The following is a 17032-nucleotide window of genomic DNA, read 5'->3' as shown; positions in this document are numbered from 1 at the left end:
AGCAAGTCTGCAAAGTTCATGCGCGGTGGAGGAGGCTTGGGTGCGCCACAAGGTTTTTTAGGAGATGCTCTGCTGTCACAAAAACCCGAGTCTTTGCCGGGTCTGAGAGGTTCTGGATCTTGATCGGGCTCAGAATCGGTCTGCTCATTCTCATAATTGTCTTCATCATCCTCTGGGTCAACTGAATAATTTCTAAATTTGTCTTCATTCTCTCTTTTTTCCATCTCGATTTCCTGCTTTGACCTCCTCTTTTTTGGAACGTCCACCACAGGGATGCCATTGTAACCTCTGAAATTGTCTTTCGTTCTCGAAGCCATGGCTCTCGCTTTACGATCAGACTTCAGCTCAACCCTTTTTGCCAGAAGATCTTCCTTCTGCTTCTTCAATTCAGTTTCTGAAAACAAACATAGATATATCATTGTCGAATGCATTCCAAGGATGTATGCAAAACAATTGTATTTGTTACCTCTCAGTCTGGCCTCATTTTGTCTCTTCTTCAGGAGTGCCTGCACAGCAGCAGGATTGACTCCTTTTGACTTGGGGTCCTTTTTAGGGGGGGCAGCTTGTAAACTGTATCTTTTCTATTGAAAAGAACACACACATATACATATATATATATATATACATATATATATATATATATATTAGGGGTGTCACGATTCGCCAACTCCACGATTCGATTTAAATTTCGATTTTGGGGTCACGATTCGATTTTTTTTTCGATTTTTTTTTTTTTTTTTTTTTTTCTCCGCTCCCCCACTTTATAACACAGAGGCATATGCTTCTGTAGGCTAAGGCTAGTCTATGATCATTGGTTCTATTCATTGTACAGTAAATCTTATTTCAAAAGATCGGCTACATATAGGTGATGCAATTTCCATATTATTTTTGTGTAAATTTATGTAATATATGATAATTGACATTAGGCAGGAATGATCAAATTCAAAGAATTTATTTACAATATAAAGTTAACCGTCTTGTTCTTACTGAAGTGTAAAATAAAAAATAAAAAAACAAAAACAAAAAGTCACAGTGGGTGCCTGCCATCTATTGACTGTTTTTGGTTACAACAGTGTGCTGTGCGTTCCTCTTAAAATAATGTGCAATGTGCAACAACAACAAAAAATATATTGTATCCAAAGTCATGGAACAAATACAGCCTGAACAAACTATATCCCAACATTTACAGTTGCTGGGCATACTGTAGCGTGGTTCAAGTACACTAATTAAATGTTTGAATCCAGCGTTTTCCAAGGCTGCAGGTCTGCTGCTATAAATAGACCTATGGATCTGGCGTTTCGCGCGAGCTGAAGTGTGTGGAAGTTTCACTGTAAATGAGGATGAAATAGTTGGTTGGACCGTTGTTTTCCCACTTCTAGTTGAATTTGATAAATCTAAATCTTTGTGATGCCTGCGTAAATGTCCCGTCATGTTTGTCGTGTTTCCCGTTGTTACGGCTGGCGGCTCGGGCCATTCAGTTTGAATGCGCCAGCGCGACACTCTGATTGGAGGACTGTGCCAGCGCGACACTCCGATTGGACGACTGTGCCAGCGCGACACTCCGATTGGACGACTGTGCCAGCGCGACACTCCGATTGGACGACTGTGCCAGCGCGACGCTATTGTGTATCCGTGTATTATACCCCTATTAGTTATTGTTTCTCCTCCGTTCTGTCAAATGCGGTTATTATTTGTTCACCTTCCACTTTCACTCCCTTGTCAAACCCCTGCCTGAAATTTCAATTAAAACTACTCAGATGTTAAAGTCGACCCGTGTTTATCTACTCTATATTTTCTGTTATTGTGTTACTTCCCTTCCCCTTGACGAGCCGGGCGTAACACCGTGGCCGAGTACAGTACGCGCACATAGCATATCTTGCAACTGTGGTCTTTTTATCGACAACGTGAACGTTGTCGACATAACTCACCGGGAACGCAAAATGTTTCCAAACTGGTGACGAGAGAAGCGGGAGCGGCTTGAAGCACCATTGCTGTGTCTGTCCGCGCTTGCCATCATGACTGCAGGAGAAGTCAGCTAACAAGTGCCGTTAGCTAGTAGCTGAATGGCTGCGTCTCATTTGCTTTCCTGGGAGGTGGCGGTGGCGGCGGTGGCGGCGGGCGCGGGGGGGGGCATCGAATCGTGTGTCCTCTCTTCTATTTCGATGCTCGAAATCGTGACGTAATTTCGATCGATTTCGATAAAAAATCGAAATCGTGACACCCTTAATATATATATATATATATATATATATATATACACATATATATATATATATATATATATATATATATATATATATATATATATATATATATATACACATATATATATATATATATATATATATATATATATATATACACATATATATATATATATATATATATATATATATATATATATATATATATATATATATATATATATATATTTGAAAACGCATCAAGGGAATTTTCAACGCAGGCTTTAATCACTGAGATGGCTGAAGTAAAGTGAAAGTCAGCAATTGTGTACTACATCATTAATGGTGCTACTATGTTTTATTCTCATCCTATAAAGTATAAAGTTCGGTTCAAATTTAAATTCTCTCTCTCCCTTTTTTTTTTTTTTTTTTTTTTGAACATCTGAAACAACAACCAACCAGCTGACTGCCCAAAGCCAACCCTTGTGAGGAGTAAGCGGTCAAGAAAATGGATGGATGAATGAAACAACTTTACTTCTCAAAACTTGCGTACAATAATTTTAAGAGCCGTTATTACTCCCAAAATCAACATACAGACAACTCACACTGGCGGTAGATCCATCTGTTTTTCATTGCAGGTCAGAGTTATGATTACCCTCTCAAAGAGCGCATAACAATTACAAAAACCTACAAATGTCATATGATGGCCCCTGTATTCATTTATTATCATATTGAATGAATCTTAATTAACAAATTGATGGGTAACATCAGAAGCAAACAGGGAGTAGTGACAAGCACATTTTCAAGTGGCTACAGTGGGACTTTACAATAGAAAAATGACAAACGCTGCACATGACGTATGTAATTTGGAATACAGCCAGCATTTTGGTGGAAAATATGCCCTCAAATTCTGGTAAAACAGGTACTGTTTGAAAATAAGATGTATAAGCATTAGTGATGCTGTGTTTATTCTTGTTTACGAATGTTTTATCGTTTTTAACTTAAGCATAGACTGTCTAGGGTCTGCTTATAAAGACGTATATTTCAATAAACAATTACGTAATTTAGTCAGTCCATGAGTGACATCATGGAACAGTTTGTGCATCTGTACTTATCGTCGTTTTGAGTTTTTCGTTTCACTAGTATTACAACAAATTCGTATAACTTGTAGAGATAACCACAGCAATCTAATGTTATTTTAATCCGTGCATTTAGAGCAATCGTAAATATGCTTAGAAGATGGATGTTAGCAGCATGTTTGTTAGATGCATCATTCGGAGATGCCAACTTGGCATTTGTGTGTCCCCGCGGTCGGACACCAACTCTTTTCATCGAAATTTAAATACAAGATAATTGATCATACTTACTTGTATACTACCGACGCCCTGGTTTTGAGTGGCGATTGACAGCACGTTGTCAAAGTCCATCATTTTATAGTGTCGGCTGTCCTTTTCAAGCAAAAATAAATAAATACCTCCAGTCGTAGGAAGATCGTTTTTGTGCCAACGGGTCACACAGCAACAACACTGAATTTGGCGTGATCTAAACGCAACGTATATCTTAACAGAGACTTATTAGCAAAAATGAGTCAACTGTGTGGCGATTGTGTGGCAAACAGTAAGGTGTAAAACTACTTTGCGTCCCTAGCCAAGGCTAGCACTAAGTAGCAAAGTGAGCTAACACCACATCAGGTTAACCAAGAAGCCTGGGGTGTGAACTCTCCGATATGTTAGACTGCTACAAGCACTTCCGTCATATTCAGTCATTCTGAAATAAAACAATTAACTCAACAAAAATACACGACTGGTGTTTAGTCGATGCTAGCGACGAGAAACACCGAAATGTCAAGAGGACTCGGAGCCACCTTTGCGGAAATTAGATGGTTCAGTCTTGCGTATTTCCGTGTTTGACAGAGCCATTCGGCCCCAGAGTTGATAGTGAATTAAAAACGTTTTGTTTTTTCTTTACATAGTTGTAGCGGGATGTAATATACATTAAAGTATTTTTGTTTATTTGTTTGGCCATCCGGTGCCACCAACCCAGTGTCAACAAACGGAACTACATTTTAAAACGATTAGTTGAATAGTTCAGCGCAATTTATTAAAAACAGCACTTCCGCCTACAGCATTGACATAGTTGCACCACGAGAAGGCGCTGTCATTAAAAACACGTCATACGCAGTACCTGGAATCCCCAGAAATGCTATTTTACCTCGCTATATTGATTGTACTCATTATATGTACAAGTACAAGAAATTGATCCTAAAATTCTTCACAAAATACTTTCTTCAAAGTCTTCGATCTCCCAGTTTTTTTTTTAAACTGGAGGTTCTCCTACTTTTTGTGGACATATGATGAAACTTATTTTGAAATTCGTTCCATTTTGTTCTTGTGACCCATGATGTGAACATGTTATATTGTTTTTCTTTGAATAGGCTTGTATGTTATTATGGAAGTAAGTAGGCCAGGTGTCTTCCTCATAAACCAACAATTCACTTTGTTGAATTCACTCACTATAATAAATCCATAGCCGAAATCTAAAGAATATTAGGTATAAAGATTGTTGTTTGATTCTTCCTAATTTATCCATTTATTGTTTACTATATGACTGTCTGGCAACCGGTCCGGTCCTGTGTGTACCCCGGGATTGATTTATTTAAATTTCTTTTCATTTAATTTATTGTAATTATATTTGTGACAGCTCTCTTGTTAAACTACTTTATTACAGTGTTCTTTTAATTGTTCAAGGTACACGATGTTGGGTTGACAGTGCTGTAAATAAAATTAATAGATGAATGACTGTTGTTGGTAGATCAGTGACACCCTCTAGTGGGCTTATTTTGCCATTCGCATTAAAACAAAGTTACCGTACTCACAGTTGAATATATGCTTCCCATTTACTAACTGAATTGTATTTTGAAATATTAGACAAACAGACTCTAATAATACTCAACTTTATTTATTAAGCACTTTAAAACAAGCATTGCTGTATACAGTAAGTATCATATGCAACAAATAATTCTAAATGTGACATTAATTCCATATAACCATTTTTATGTATATCAGCAGATAAATGGAAAACTGTGCTGTGTTTAGGTTTTCTTTTTTTTTTAACTAACACAAATTAAACAGAGTAGCACTTTTATCTTGAGGTAACGTTTAAAAGGCAATCAAAAAATATTGCAGATGTATGCGACCAACAAGCTAGCCCTGTGAATCTCTCCATCAAATGTAAATAAAAGGCCATCTGCTTCCAGATGTAAACATGAAATTGGTCCTTCCTATCTGGGCGTCACACATATTGGTCCCGCCTACTAACAGTCCAATGTCCATTCCTATTGGTCAACAGAGAGACGCCGCTCACCTCCTACATAATGTCTGCCCTCCCACCGGAGAGAGGACAAAAACAATCGGCATCTCTCGCTCGCTGTGGAACATAAACAAGAGGACATAACCCAAATATATCTACACAACGTCTTAACTCACGTCCTCGACATGGTTTCCCCGGTCACCGTGGTGAGTATCACGTTTAAACTGGCGTTGACGCAACGATTGGTACTAGTGATTGCTAGTTTGATTAGCACAATCTTTCAGTAACTAATCGCTGCATGCTTATCATCGCGTGTATCATTGTGGTGCCGTTGTCTACATCGTTGATTCGGTTATTCATCAGTAAAACATACGTGTTTTTGCGCCGTTACGCGTCATGCCATGTCATGTCATACATGGACACTAACGTAATCTCTTTGGGGGGCAACAGTTCATGATGCAGTTGTTTACAATAATGTTATTGCGGCACGTCTGCTATGTTGTCAAGCTCGTCGTTTCCTAATATATATCCATATATCGGTGGTGCTTTCAACGTTATTTGCGTACGCTATATGGCAAGTCCCATGCATATGTACAATCGAGACATTTATGTCACGTGACGACCTTGTGCGTGTGTGTGTGTGTGGGGGGGGGGGGGGGGGGGGGTGCGCGCGCGCGCGCGTTTGTTTCTTTCTTGCGCTTTCAATGACGCATGCGTCATCCGTAACTCGGCATTTCGAGTCGAATGCAGCAGCTGTACTTGGCATTGTGGTATACAGTGTGGTCTGCTATAATGTCTTTTGCATATTACTCAAAGTGTCAATAAGGGAATATGGTGATTTTAACCGAACACATGTGTTATGGGCGAAACATGAATAATTTAACGTGCCCCAAAATTGTCTTACTAAACTGAACAGCTTTGAAAGGTTTGTTCCTTTGTAGTGGCCATGAAGGATGGCTAGTGTGTTGTAACTTGGCCCCTTGCAAGTAAACCCTCATGTGAAGCCTGTGATTACTGTGAGGGCAGCCTGTGTGAAGGAATGCATGCCAGGCAGACTTGTTCCCATAGTGATGGTGATGCGGCCTAAGCAGTGTGAATTTGTTAAATTAATTTCGTCCCAGCCTTGGCCCCTGGATTACAATGAGATGGAAAATAGTGGCATGCGCTGTCTGAAATAGAAGCACCGACTCAAGTCACCAAGGACATAGCTTTATGTCAAGATAGTGTAAAAGTATTGGTAATCAGTTCCCACATTCTTTATAAATGTAAAATATTATATAAAACAGTTGTGGGCCTATGTGTTCTGTACTTCAGTCTGGAATTATCCATCTTAATCCACCTCTTATTACCATTATTGGGTTGCAGTTGTTGAAACCATCAATCCTATACAAAGCACAACATAACACACCACCTTGGAGCAGTTCAGTATCAATATTGTCTGATAAGATGGTAAAAACAACATAAAATGAAAATAAAATTGAACTACTATAGACATGCTTGGCTAATGGAAGGTGGCTTTACCAAGTCTTGCTGTGACCAACCAATCAGAGGATCGGACCATGCTGATGATATCAAGGGCCGGCTTGTTGGCTTTGTGCACCAGATCAGGAATTTTAGCGGTTAAAGTGCCACTCTCATTGCTAATGCGGTTAATGTACATTGGCCAACATTTCTGATTTTGATGCACCCCCCCCAAAAAAAATCTGATTGGACAAATAATAATAACAACATAGGCTACACATACACATTTCTGGAAACAGTACAGCAGATACATGGTAATGAAATGAATAACATTAACTGCTTGGAGTAAATCACTGCAGTTACATGAAACATCCATCCATTTTCTTGACCGCTTATTCCTCATAAGGGTCGCGGGGGGTGCTGGCGCCTATCTCAGCTGGCTCTGGGCACTAGGCGGGGGACACCCTGGACTGGTTGCCAGCCAATCGCGGGGCACACAGAGACGAACAACCATCCACACTCACAAGCACACCTAGGGACAATTTTGGAGCGCCCAATTAACCTGCCATGCATGTCTTTGGAATGTGGGAGGAGACAGGAGGACCCGGAGAAGACCCACGCGGGCACGGGGAGAACATGCAAACTCCACCCAGGAAGGCCGGAGCCTGGACTCGAACCGGAGTCCTCAGAACTGGGAGGCAGACGTGCTAACCACTAGTCCACCGTGCCGCCCGTTACATGAAACAAATAGTGTTTAAGTTGCAAATAGGTCAGTGTTTCTGATAGTGCTTAGTGCTTACAACTGACACAAAGTTAAATTAAAAAAAAAAAATCCTGCTGCTGCTGAGTTGTTATAAATTTTCTATCACCTCACAGGATAGCCATATTGTGATGTCTTATCCCATTAAAATGCTGTCATGTCCCCACATAACCCAGTTTTACCTCTGGCTTTAAATGATATTTTGACATTCAAATTATATTATTCACAAGCCACGGTATTTTTTTTTATCATTTAGTTAATGCATTGTATCAGGAAGCAATGTTGTGTGATGTTACATGCGAATGACTTTATAATATGACTCATGTGCCACCTGTCTGCCAAGGCCATCCTTATGTTACACATCTTTATGCAAGCATTTACAGGTGGTTTATGTTTCTCAGTATCGCGTTTCTGACACTTGAGTAACATGAGTCAGACTGAATAATGGTTATGGGATGCCATTCAGTGCTTTACCTGCGTTTCATGGTTAAGATTAGATGGCAACCACACCTTTATATGATGATATTATGCCATCTGCTATATTTCAGGACACTTTATTATTATGTATTGTTGTCTACAGCTCCAACAACATGATAGTGGGTCAAGGATATTCTCATTTATTTTTATTTCTAGCTGAGCCCCCCCCCCCCCCCCCTTTTTTTTGTTAATTATTCATCCAAGTTTTTCTTAGGTGAAGAGAAAAATAGTGACTAAATTTACAACTATTTGATTAGAAACGAATATGATCAGAGCAATGTGCAATCTCCTGCTACGACTTTAATTTTCCTCCGAAATGAGGTAGTCATATTATGCCTTATAAACGGACTTCTTTATGAGTATCCCTGCAGACATGAGTGGCGTCAGCTACATTTTGAAATGAAATTTCAATTTGATGCTGTCAGCTTGAACTTCACTGGATGAGGAGTTGCGCAATATCTGGTATTATACTGTAGCAATATAAAGGACTGAAGGCACTTGGCCCATTTTTGCAGTTAATGACCCAGTAAGGATTTGGTTTGAAGGGTTTCCTTTATTTTGTGAACTACTGTTGGTCTTGCACATGAAGAAATAACGTATTCCTGGACAACACAGCATAAATTACACCAAAAATGAGTTGTCTCCTTTTCCGCAACCTTGGACCAAATATTACCAAATTTCTCGAATATCCTTGTTTTATACCCACTAGGGGTGAGAACCTCTGGCTACCTCACGATACGATACGATATACGATACAAGGCTCACAATAACGATTATCTCATGATATGACGATACCACGATTATTGATATATTGCTCTCTACAATAAATCTACAATAAAACTAATTATAAAAGCAGTTAAGAAAATGGATGGATGGATAATAATAATAATAAAATAAATAAATAAATATCAATAAATAATAATAAATAAATCTAAGTAATAATTCATAATAATAAAATAATATCAATGTAAATATAATATAAATACATAATATCATATATTTATATATAAATATAAATAAAATAATAATAATAATAATAATAATAATAATAATAATAATAATAATAATAATAATAATAATAATAATCAACTAAGCTCATAAGTCTTCGCCTGAAGACTTCCATCCATTTCCCTGCCGCTTTATGGGGCGCTCCTCCTAGTGGCCCGCCAAGTAATTGCTCAATAAGTCATGAACAATGGAGGCATTATAGTAGCTGTATATTAACTACAAATATCGCGATACTTGCATGGACGTATCGATAATATATCGGGAGACAAAGTATCGCGATTTATCGCGATATCAATATATGGTCACACTCCTAATACTCACTATATGATACTTTTATGGTATGATCAGCTTTCCCATCCATTTCTGTCTCTTTCATGTTGCAAAGCTGGCCTCATACTGTGAATCACAGGTATGTAGTTAACAAGAAAGAGTCTAATTTGCAAGTTGATGTGCATCATAAAGGCAGAGAAAGGATTGCATGAGTTCGCATTAAGTGGAAGATATATCCCTGGAAAGAAATCTCTCAGCCCTTCTTAATTCTATTTAGGAAAGATAGTGTAAGCAGAAAGTGGTCTTCTTAGGTGAAAGCTAGTTGGACTCGTACATTTACACAACCTCACTGAATTTGTAAGATGTGTATCATTCTTTAAAGAAAACAAGGGGTTGGGCGAAACACATTCTGAATTGCGCAGTCATGAAACAAAACATAACAAAGAAAATGATATTGTCCATGTCCGTTCATATTTTCTAAAACTATTGCCAATATTTTACAAGTTCTGCCAGTCTATGTAAACTTGGGCGTGCAATTGTACCTGTCTAATTTGATACTTAGATCAGTATATTCTGAAAATTCACCATATGTAGCAATCAGTGGAAAAAACGTTTTTTAGACAGCTCAGTTTATGACATTTTAAGATCCCAAAATGTAAATGCAGACAGATGTAAGGAAAGTGTGATTTATGGATGGAATAATAAGGTAACGGTGCTGTGAAGGAGGAAGGACAGGAAGAAACTGATCTGACTGGCAGAGGAAGGAGGAAAGAATTGCTGATGAGGAAACACAATAGCAGACAAGCGCAAAGGACAACGGGGTCACTCACTAGGCTCCAAGACTATAAACAACCACTTGATGTGCATTTACAGTTATTGCTGAGAAGTTAACCATTACTTCCATGCAAGGTTGCCTCTGGTACTGTGTCGCCGGCAAATTTACCGGTCAACTTTAACCACCCCCTACCTCCATTCACACGCAGAAAGTGACAAAGTCGACTTAAATGGCCGCCGTGAAAGGGGCTATTGTTCGTCAACTCTGCTCCACATCACTTGACCATTGCTAAATCCAGTTGCTCCTCCTTCAGAGTGCCCCTTCCTCATACATACACCGGCTTCCTCTCTTCTGCCCCACTTATTCTTTTATTGACAGTGTAGTCGAATTGTCGCTTTTGCTTCGTCACACAATGCTCAAACTAAATATTTTTGTTGTTGTCCTTGCAACATCCTCCTAAGTCCTGTGTCAACTGTATTCCTCCTAATCTATGCCCCCTTTTCTCCCACTCATCTTTCTCAACTTTCACACCGATATCAACAACATTAACAACACGGACCACCCATCGCTTTCTGCCTTTGGATGTTTAATTCCCAGAACCACGGTTGGATGTCGAGGTGTTTGGGAACAGTGCTTTGTTTTTTTTTGTTTTTTTACATAGTCGGGAGTATTGCCTGAAGTGTAGAACGAGTAATGGGAAGAAGAGAGGAAAGAAAAACAAGACGTCTGGTTTGTCAAATAAGAGGAAGTGAAAGGTTATAGGAAGTCATATAATTCCATAGACGAAGATGTTTATATGTATGTTTCTTGTTTCAGTTTAGTACACAATCATGTGCCTACCTGCCTTGAGACCACAAAAGGCTTTTCTTGCTCCAACACAAACCACTATTGCACATAATGAGAAGTACTCTACTTTGAACTTGTGATTGTCTAGACTACGTTTCCCGTATTGTTTTTATGGCCATTAATAAATAATAGAGACAAAGAACATCATAAAAATCAAAGACATAAGAGTAATGATGATGGTGAGTAATGATGATGTACATATTTAATCTGCTTTCAGGTCAAGAGCGAAGGCCCCAAGCTGGTGCCATTCTTCAAGTCAACCTGCGTTTATTTCGTCCTGTGGCTGCCAACCTCAAGTCCATCCTGGTTTAGCGCACTTATCAAATGCCTGCCCATCTTCTGCCTCTGGGTGTTTCTCCTGGCACATGGCTTCAGCTTTTTGGGGGCTCACTCCAGTGCCCGCAAGATCCTAGCCGGCCTCATCTTTTCTGCTCTGGGTGACGCTTTCCTCATCTGGCAGGAGCAAGGCTACTTCGTCCACGGTATGAAGGAATGTTACATGATGGGAATGAATTTGACTCCTTAAAGGACAATTCTGTACTCTAAGGGCCTTATTTATAAGTAGTCTAATACTCACTGGAGTCCATGCAGAAGATCTAAGTGTGCAAATTACATCTTTATGAATGAAGTACGAGGACATCCAACACACACGTCCACGGAGCTCAGAATGTATCTGTGCCTTGATCAAATCCACTAAAATCACCTGATACCACTTGCACCACAACTTAGACCTCTTCTGAGCTGGTCTAATGTCTAGTGTACTTTTAGTTACCAAGTTGTCAGGTGTGGCGTGGCTGTATAAAAGCCTCGGTCCGCCCAGCATGGCACAGCACGGTCTGCCAAATTCCCAAACATTGTAAAGTAGACTTACCTTGGCGCCAAAATCAAGAAGCGCCAGGTTTTTTGCTGAGCACATGTGAAGCTTATTTTAACAGCTTGGGAACATACCTGTACCTTTTACACACATTTTCACCTAGCAGTGTTTTTTGCTCGAGTTTTCCATTTTCATTGTTATGAAAGCAAACAGACCCGTGCCCTTTAAAACGCTTTCATTGGTGTTGTACCTAAACACTGCAGTACTGTTGATTGGGCAACAGAGAATTGACACTTCTGTTTGACAACAGGACTGGAAATTGAAGAAAACGTAATGGTTAGAACAGGATAAGATAAAAATATTAGAGATAATATGAGTTATCATTCACCAGGTTCCCCTGTAATATTGTGATCGCAAAGGACTATACATTTAAATTTACACATTGGATGTCCTCTTGTGGCTCTCAGCTTTTCAAAGTACGGGGTCAGCTCGGTGGAGCTAAAACGATGAATGGCCAAATCCGAAGCTCACTACACAAAGCTATCTACATGCTACAAACACTAAGTGCGCATGCGCAGCTAGGAACGAGCACGCACGACGTTGTTACGCATATATATTGACAGGACCGAGAAACAATCGTTAAGATGATCCACCCGGAAGACGCAGCAACAAAAAAATACTTGAATCCACCTTTAAGTTAATGGTATGCCATCTTGTATACGTTATGATAAAATTGTTTAAATTGTTAAGCTAACAATACTGTAGCTTGTAGGAAGTACTGTATATTTGTGTTTTATAGATTAGGGATGGGGGTGGGATTAAATAAGTTTTCTTCTCCCCACTCCCTTTCAGGCAAAATAATTGTTCCTCCTTTTCTCTTGTTTTTTTTCTGTTCATATTATGAAACTACAATATGAATTGTTGCTCCTGTGTTCAACTGTAAGTTGTTGCCTGACGTAAATGAAAATGAAATGAAATGTAGTGTTATACCGAGGCTCAATGGAAATAAGCAACATAAGGAAACAAACAGTTACCGGAAGCCAACTCAATATTCCTGGCTGCAAGGTAAGAGAAGCTAAGATTGATGTTGTGGGGGAGTTCCTCCAGCACACAGCAAAACAAAGCCACACTACACATGACATACTTTTACAGGCCTATGCAACCTGACATAAGCATTTTACATCTCTGCTACGTAAAGTTTAGCTTGTGCAAAAAAAAAAGTAAAAACACACCTAGGTTTACATTTAGAGTCATGTTTTCATTATTCCACAGGTCTTCTGATGTTTGCCATCACGCACATCCTCTACTCATCCGCCTTTGGAATGAAGCCCATCAACGCGCGCGCCGGCCTGGTGATCACTGCTGTGTCCAGCGTAAGCTACATCCTTCTCTACCCTTACCTGTCGGGCCCGTTTACCTACCTGGTGGCCGTCTACATTGCTCTGATCGGTTTCATGGGCTGGAGGGCCATCGCGGGCCTGCAGCTAGCCAATGACCTGTGGACCTGGACCAAGCTGTCAGCCTGCCTGGGCGCCGTGCTGTTTATGGTGTCCGACCTCACTATAGCCGTCAACAAGTTTTGTTTCCCCGTTCCCCATTCGCGCGCTATCATCATGGCGACCTACTACGCCGCCCAGATGCTGATCGCTCTGTCGGCCGTGGAATGCCAGGATGTGGAGGTGGCGCGGAAGAGAGTATGAGGGGCCGCTGCTCCCCGAGTGATCATGGACACATTTCACGACCTCATCACCTAGCCTCAGCCCTCATCTCCATTGTTGTCATGGCAACAGTCTCTCATATGATAGTGTCACACTTCTTCCTTACAATCATGCTGCGGTAGTATTATCTTCAACCTATCCCAAAAGCAGCTCTGATCCCCAAATGGAATGCCTTCTGCTACCTGATGACCGTGGAGATGTGCACTGTTTTGATAACCTACCTGACAAAGTATTAGTTCTATTTCTTTTAGTTCCTAAGGGAAGCATGTGATTGGGGATGTTTAAGGAATGTGTTTGGGGGTAGTGGTGGGGAAAGGTCATTTTCCCATGTCCTATACCTCACCTAACCTTTAGCAATACATCATCCTCAGATGCAAGACACTCAAAAATCAACTGAACTTGGTCCAGAAATACAATTCAATATTTGCGACATTTTATAATTTTTCACTATTTAAGGTTATGTGTAACTTTGTCACATCTGTGTCGTCAAATCTCATTCAACCAGGTCAAAATGATCCCCAAAGTTGAATCAAAGGCAACTTGACGTTTTAGCCGAAAACCAACAAGTGCAGTTGCCTTTGAGTTAACTTCTTTGGTGTAGATTCAGCTGTCGACAAAAGGGATTACTTACTGGACTCCACGCATGATCTTATTCTGTCTTCCCCTGTATTAAGGTGCTAGTTCTTCATTTTTTTATTTATTTTTTTTTTATAACGGGAAATAAGCGCAAAAAAATCTTAGCAAGAATATGTTGCACGTTGTACTTAGTTTGATTCATATTGCGTTTGTAGATTCAAAATCGATCCATACATACATTAATGTTATACTGCCCTTCGCTGTTGACTGAAATTGACTTCACATATAGCTCGCATTGTGAACGTCACATGACCAAACCCAGAAAACAGGTGAACGCTGAGCTTCACAAAAAAATGCAATATTAATCAGAATACCGTGTTTATATTAGTGGGGACATATACAACATACTCTTGCTCAGAACATTTTTGCATTTAGTTGCGCTTTAAAAGTCGAGCCGTTGTATTAACTGCATTCTCCTCCATTCCACTCACAAATAATCATGATGCTTTTATTTGGTCTGCTATTTAACGACCTCAGCAACACACCCAGTCTTAATGTATTAGGATTCTTAAGTCAATCCCCATTGTGTGGAGTTGATAAGCTGAGCAGGGAAAGCTCATTGGTCATTCATTTGTGAATGTTTGTTATTGTCTTTAGGAGGAATGGATGACCTGTCAAGGATGTAGTCCATTTTACGCCAGTTTCATCTGAGATTCACTACAGCTCTCCTTTGACCGGTATGATGTAGGCAATACTGAGCTGCAAATGTTGGCATTGTGCATGATGAGAGAAAAGTTTATTTGAAGTGGCCTGCAATTGTCACCTTGACTGAAACGAAAGTGGTTTTATTCATGGAATATGTGTGTTCATATACTGTAAATGAGGAAGAAGTTTTCCTCGTCGATCCGACGAGTCTACGGAGTTAATTCGTATAACTAAGGCCAAGGAACCCTAATGTTCTTTTGAAATGCTGCTGAATGTGCAAATACAGGAATTTATAGTCACTATCCTCAAAATGATGAGAGCAGTTCTTTCCTCACATCTGATGTCATCCTCCCTGCACCAGGAAGCCTGAAAACTAACAAACTGATGGACTAATATCAGCCTTGGCAAAGGGACCTATTGTTATTATATGACATCCATCCCACCTTTCATCTTTCACCCCATCTCCATCATTTTACTGTTAGAATGAAGTGTCGACTGTAATAGAATATTACAGTCACACACTCAAACACATGCATGCACATACTTTATATGCATGTTTTCGTGTGTGTGCGTATATATATATTGCCAAATTTGCCAAGTTGTGGATGTTAGAGGCTTAGGGCCACACATGCTGGGATCTATCATAGGAAGGAGTCATCATAACACGAGTTGATAATATAGATTCATGTATTCTCTCAACGCGATTCAAATATTACCCGTTTAGGATTTAACTCAAGACAGTGGATATCAAGTATATACTCACCTTTCAAATGTAAGGTTTTTGTGATGCAACAAAAATTCATTCATGAATGTGGAAATGTTTCATCATGTTCATCCATCCATTTCCGGAACCGTTTATTCCTCACATTTTTATTTTTTTTGTCACAAAAACCTGGCATTTAAACAAGGGTGTGTAGCCTTTTTGTGTTGTATGTTCTTCCCTTTACACACATGATTGTGGCTGTCCCGTCTTGGACTAATTGCAGGAAATACCCAAACAGACAGAGTCCTTGTATGATGCAGTGACATCTTACTTGACGTTAATGCATGATTGAAAATCTGAAGTCTTACTTTTACTGAGTTTAGCAGTGCATTTTTGGATGCACTTCCAAATTGTCTCCATCAATTTCAGAAGTTCCACTATATTTAATTTGCCATAACTCAGAGATTATGATTAAGACCACTAACTTAATGTCTAGTAAAAAGAGAATCACTGTCTTTGTAAATGTACACTTTAAGTTTTCTTCAGTATTTGTAAGATGATATGTTTAGTTAGTTTGATTGACAATTGATACGTACTGTAGCATACAAAACAAACTGGAATAGGAAAGAATCTGACCTGGATTTTGAGTTTCTGCTTGGTCAATGACCCGCGGACTTAATACACCCACACATGGGCAAGAAATCTTTACACATACTGTTGTTGTTTCCATTCCACCAAACTGCAGGCAAAGCATAGTGATGACTTAGCTTCCCCCCCCCCCCCAATTTACTGACATCAACAGGAACGGGAATAAGTCAAGAGTGTTTTTGTGGCTGTGGTTTCACCAAGTAGTTCCTCAATCTGCTTTTGGCCTGTCAGCATGGTTGTCAGTATAATCGCTTTGTCAGTCAGTTCCATCAGCATGACCGCGTCTTTTTAATCTGTCCACCCAGCATTGTGGCATAGTCAGAATTCTTCCTCATCTATGCATTTGTCTCCATATTTGTCTTGAGCTTCAGGTCGAACCATGTTGGGAGTAAGAAGATTGAGTCAAGCGTTCTTACTCATCTGTGGGCAATTTATGTAAGCAGCCCTTTGCCAAATACAGGCATGAGGATTTTTATTCTTCTGTCCTCTTGGCTTCAGCGCGTAAGACAAAATGAACACTTGCTACGGTTATTTTTGTTCGACAACCCACACTAGAAAGTCGTGTACTGTACGCTGAAGTTACCATTCTGTGATGTGAATATTAAAGCTGTAAGTTAGTTATAATTCCTATCAAACTGCTGTTTGCATTAAACTTCAACACAACCAAAGCAAACCACTCCAATTCTATTCAAGAAATTAAGTTTGGCTGTGCTGCTAGCATCCTACAGCCTTTTCAATTGGGAAGGAAATTAGTGTTGACTGATGATAATGTTGCTGGA

At 39.6% G+C, this 17032-nt stretch overlaps 2 protein-coding genes across 3 annotated transcripts in view; one reads left to right on the top strand and one right to left on the bottom strand.

Annotated features, from left to right (window-relative positions):
• Window positions 1-11206, bottom strand: part of spty2d1 (SPT2 chromatin protein domain containing 1) — a 16082-nt gene extending 4876 nt beyond the window's left edge. Inside the window, exons 1-3 of one of the 2 annotated variants that reach the window (XM_077516010.1) lie at window positions 11084-11206; window positions 467-581; window positions 1-394 (exon numbers count right to left, since the gene is read on the bottom strand). The exon at window positions 1-394 is cut by the window's left edge and continues 1058 nt beyond it. In XM_077516010.1, coding sequence (XP_077372136.1) covers window positions 1-317 — 317 coding nt within the window. In that variant the 5' untranslated portion in view covers window positions 318-394; window positions 467-581; window positions 11084-11206. Of the gene's footprint in view, window positions 395-466; window positions 582-3550; window positions 4754-11083 lie in introns of those variants that run through there. The other variant, XM_077516009.1, reaches the window with a different exon arrangement.
• Window positions 5539-14312, top strand: tmem86a (transmembrane protein 86A). Its single transcript, XM_077516012.1, has 3 exons — window positions 5539-5698; window positions 11307-11571; window positions 13176-14312. The coding sequence occupies exons 1-3, from the start codon at window positions 5678-5680 to the stop codon at window positions 13601-13603; spliced, it is 714 nt and encodes a 237-aa protein (XP_077372138.1). The 5' UTR covers window positions 5539-5677; the 3' UTR covers window positions 13604-14312.
• The last annotated feature ends 2720 nt before the right edge of the window (window positions 14313-17032 follow it).

Source organism: Festucalex cinctus, chromosome 3, assembly GCF_051991245.1.
Source record: "Festucalex cinctus isolate MCC-2025b chromosome 3, RoL_Fcin_1.0, whole genome shotgun sequence".
In the NCBI taxonomy this organism is placed as follows: Eukaryota; Metazoa; Chordata; class Actinopteri; order Syngnathiformes; family Syngnathidae; genus Festucalex; species Festucalex cinctus.
This window is presented reverse-complemented; position numbering and strand designations above follow the sequence as displayed.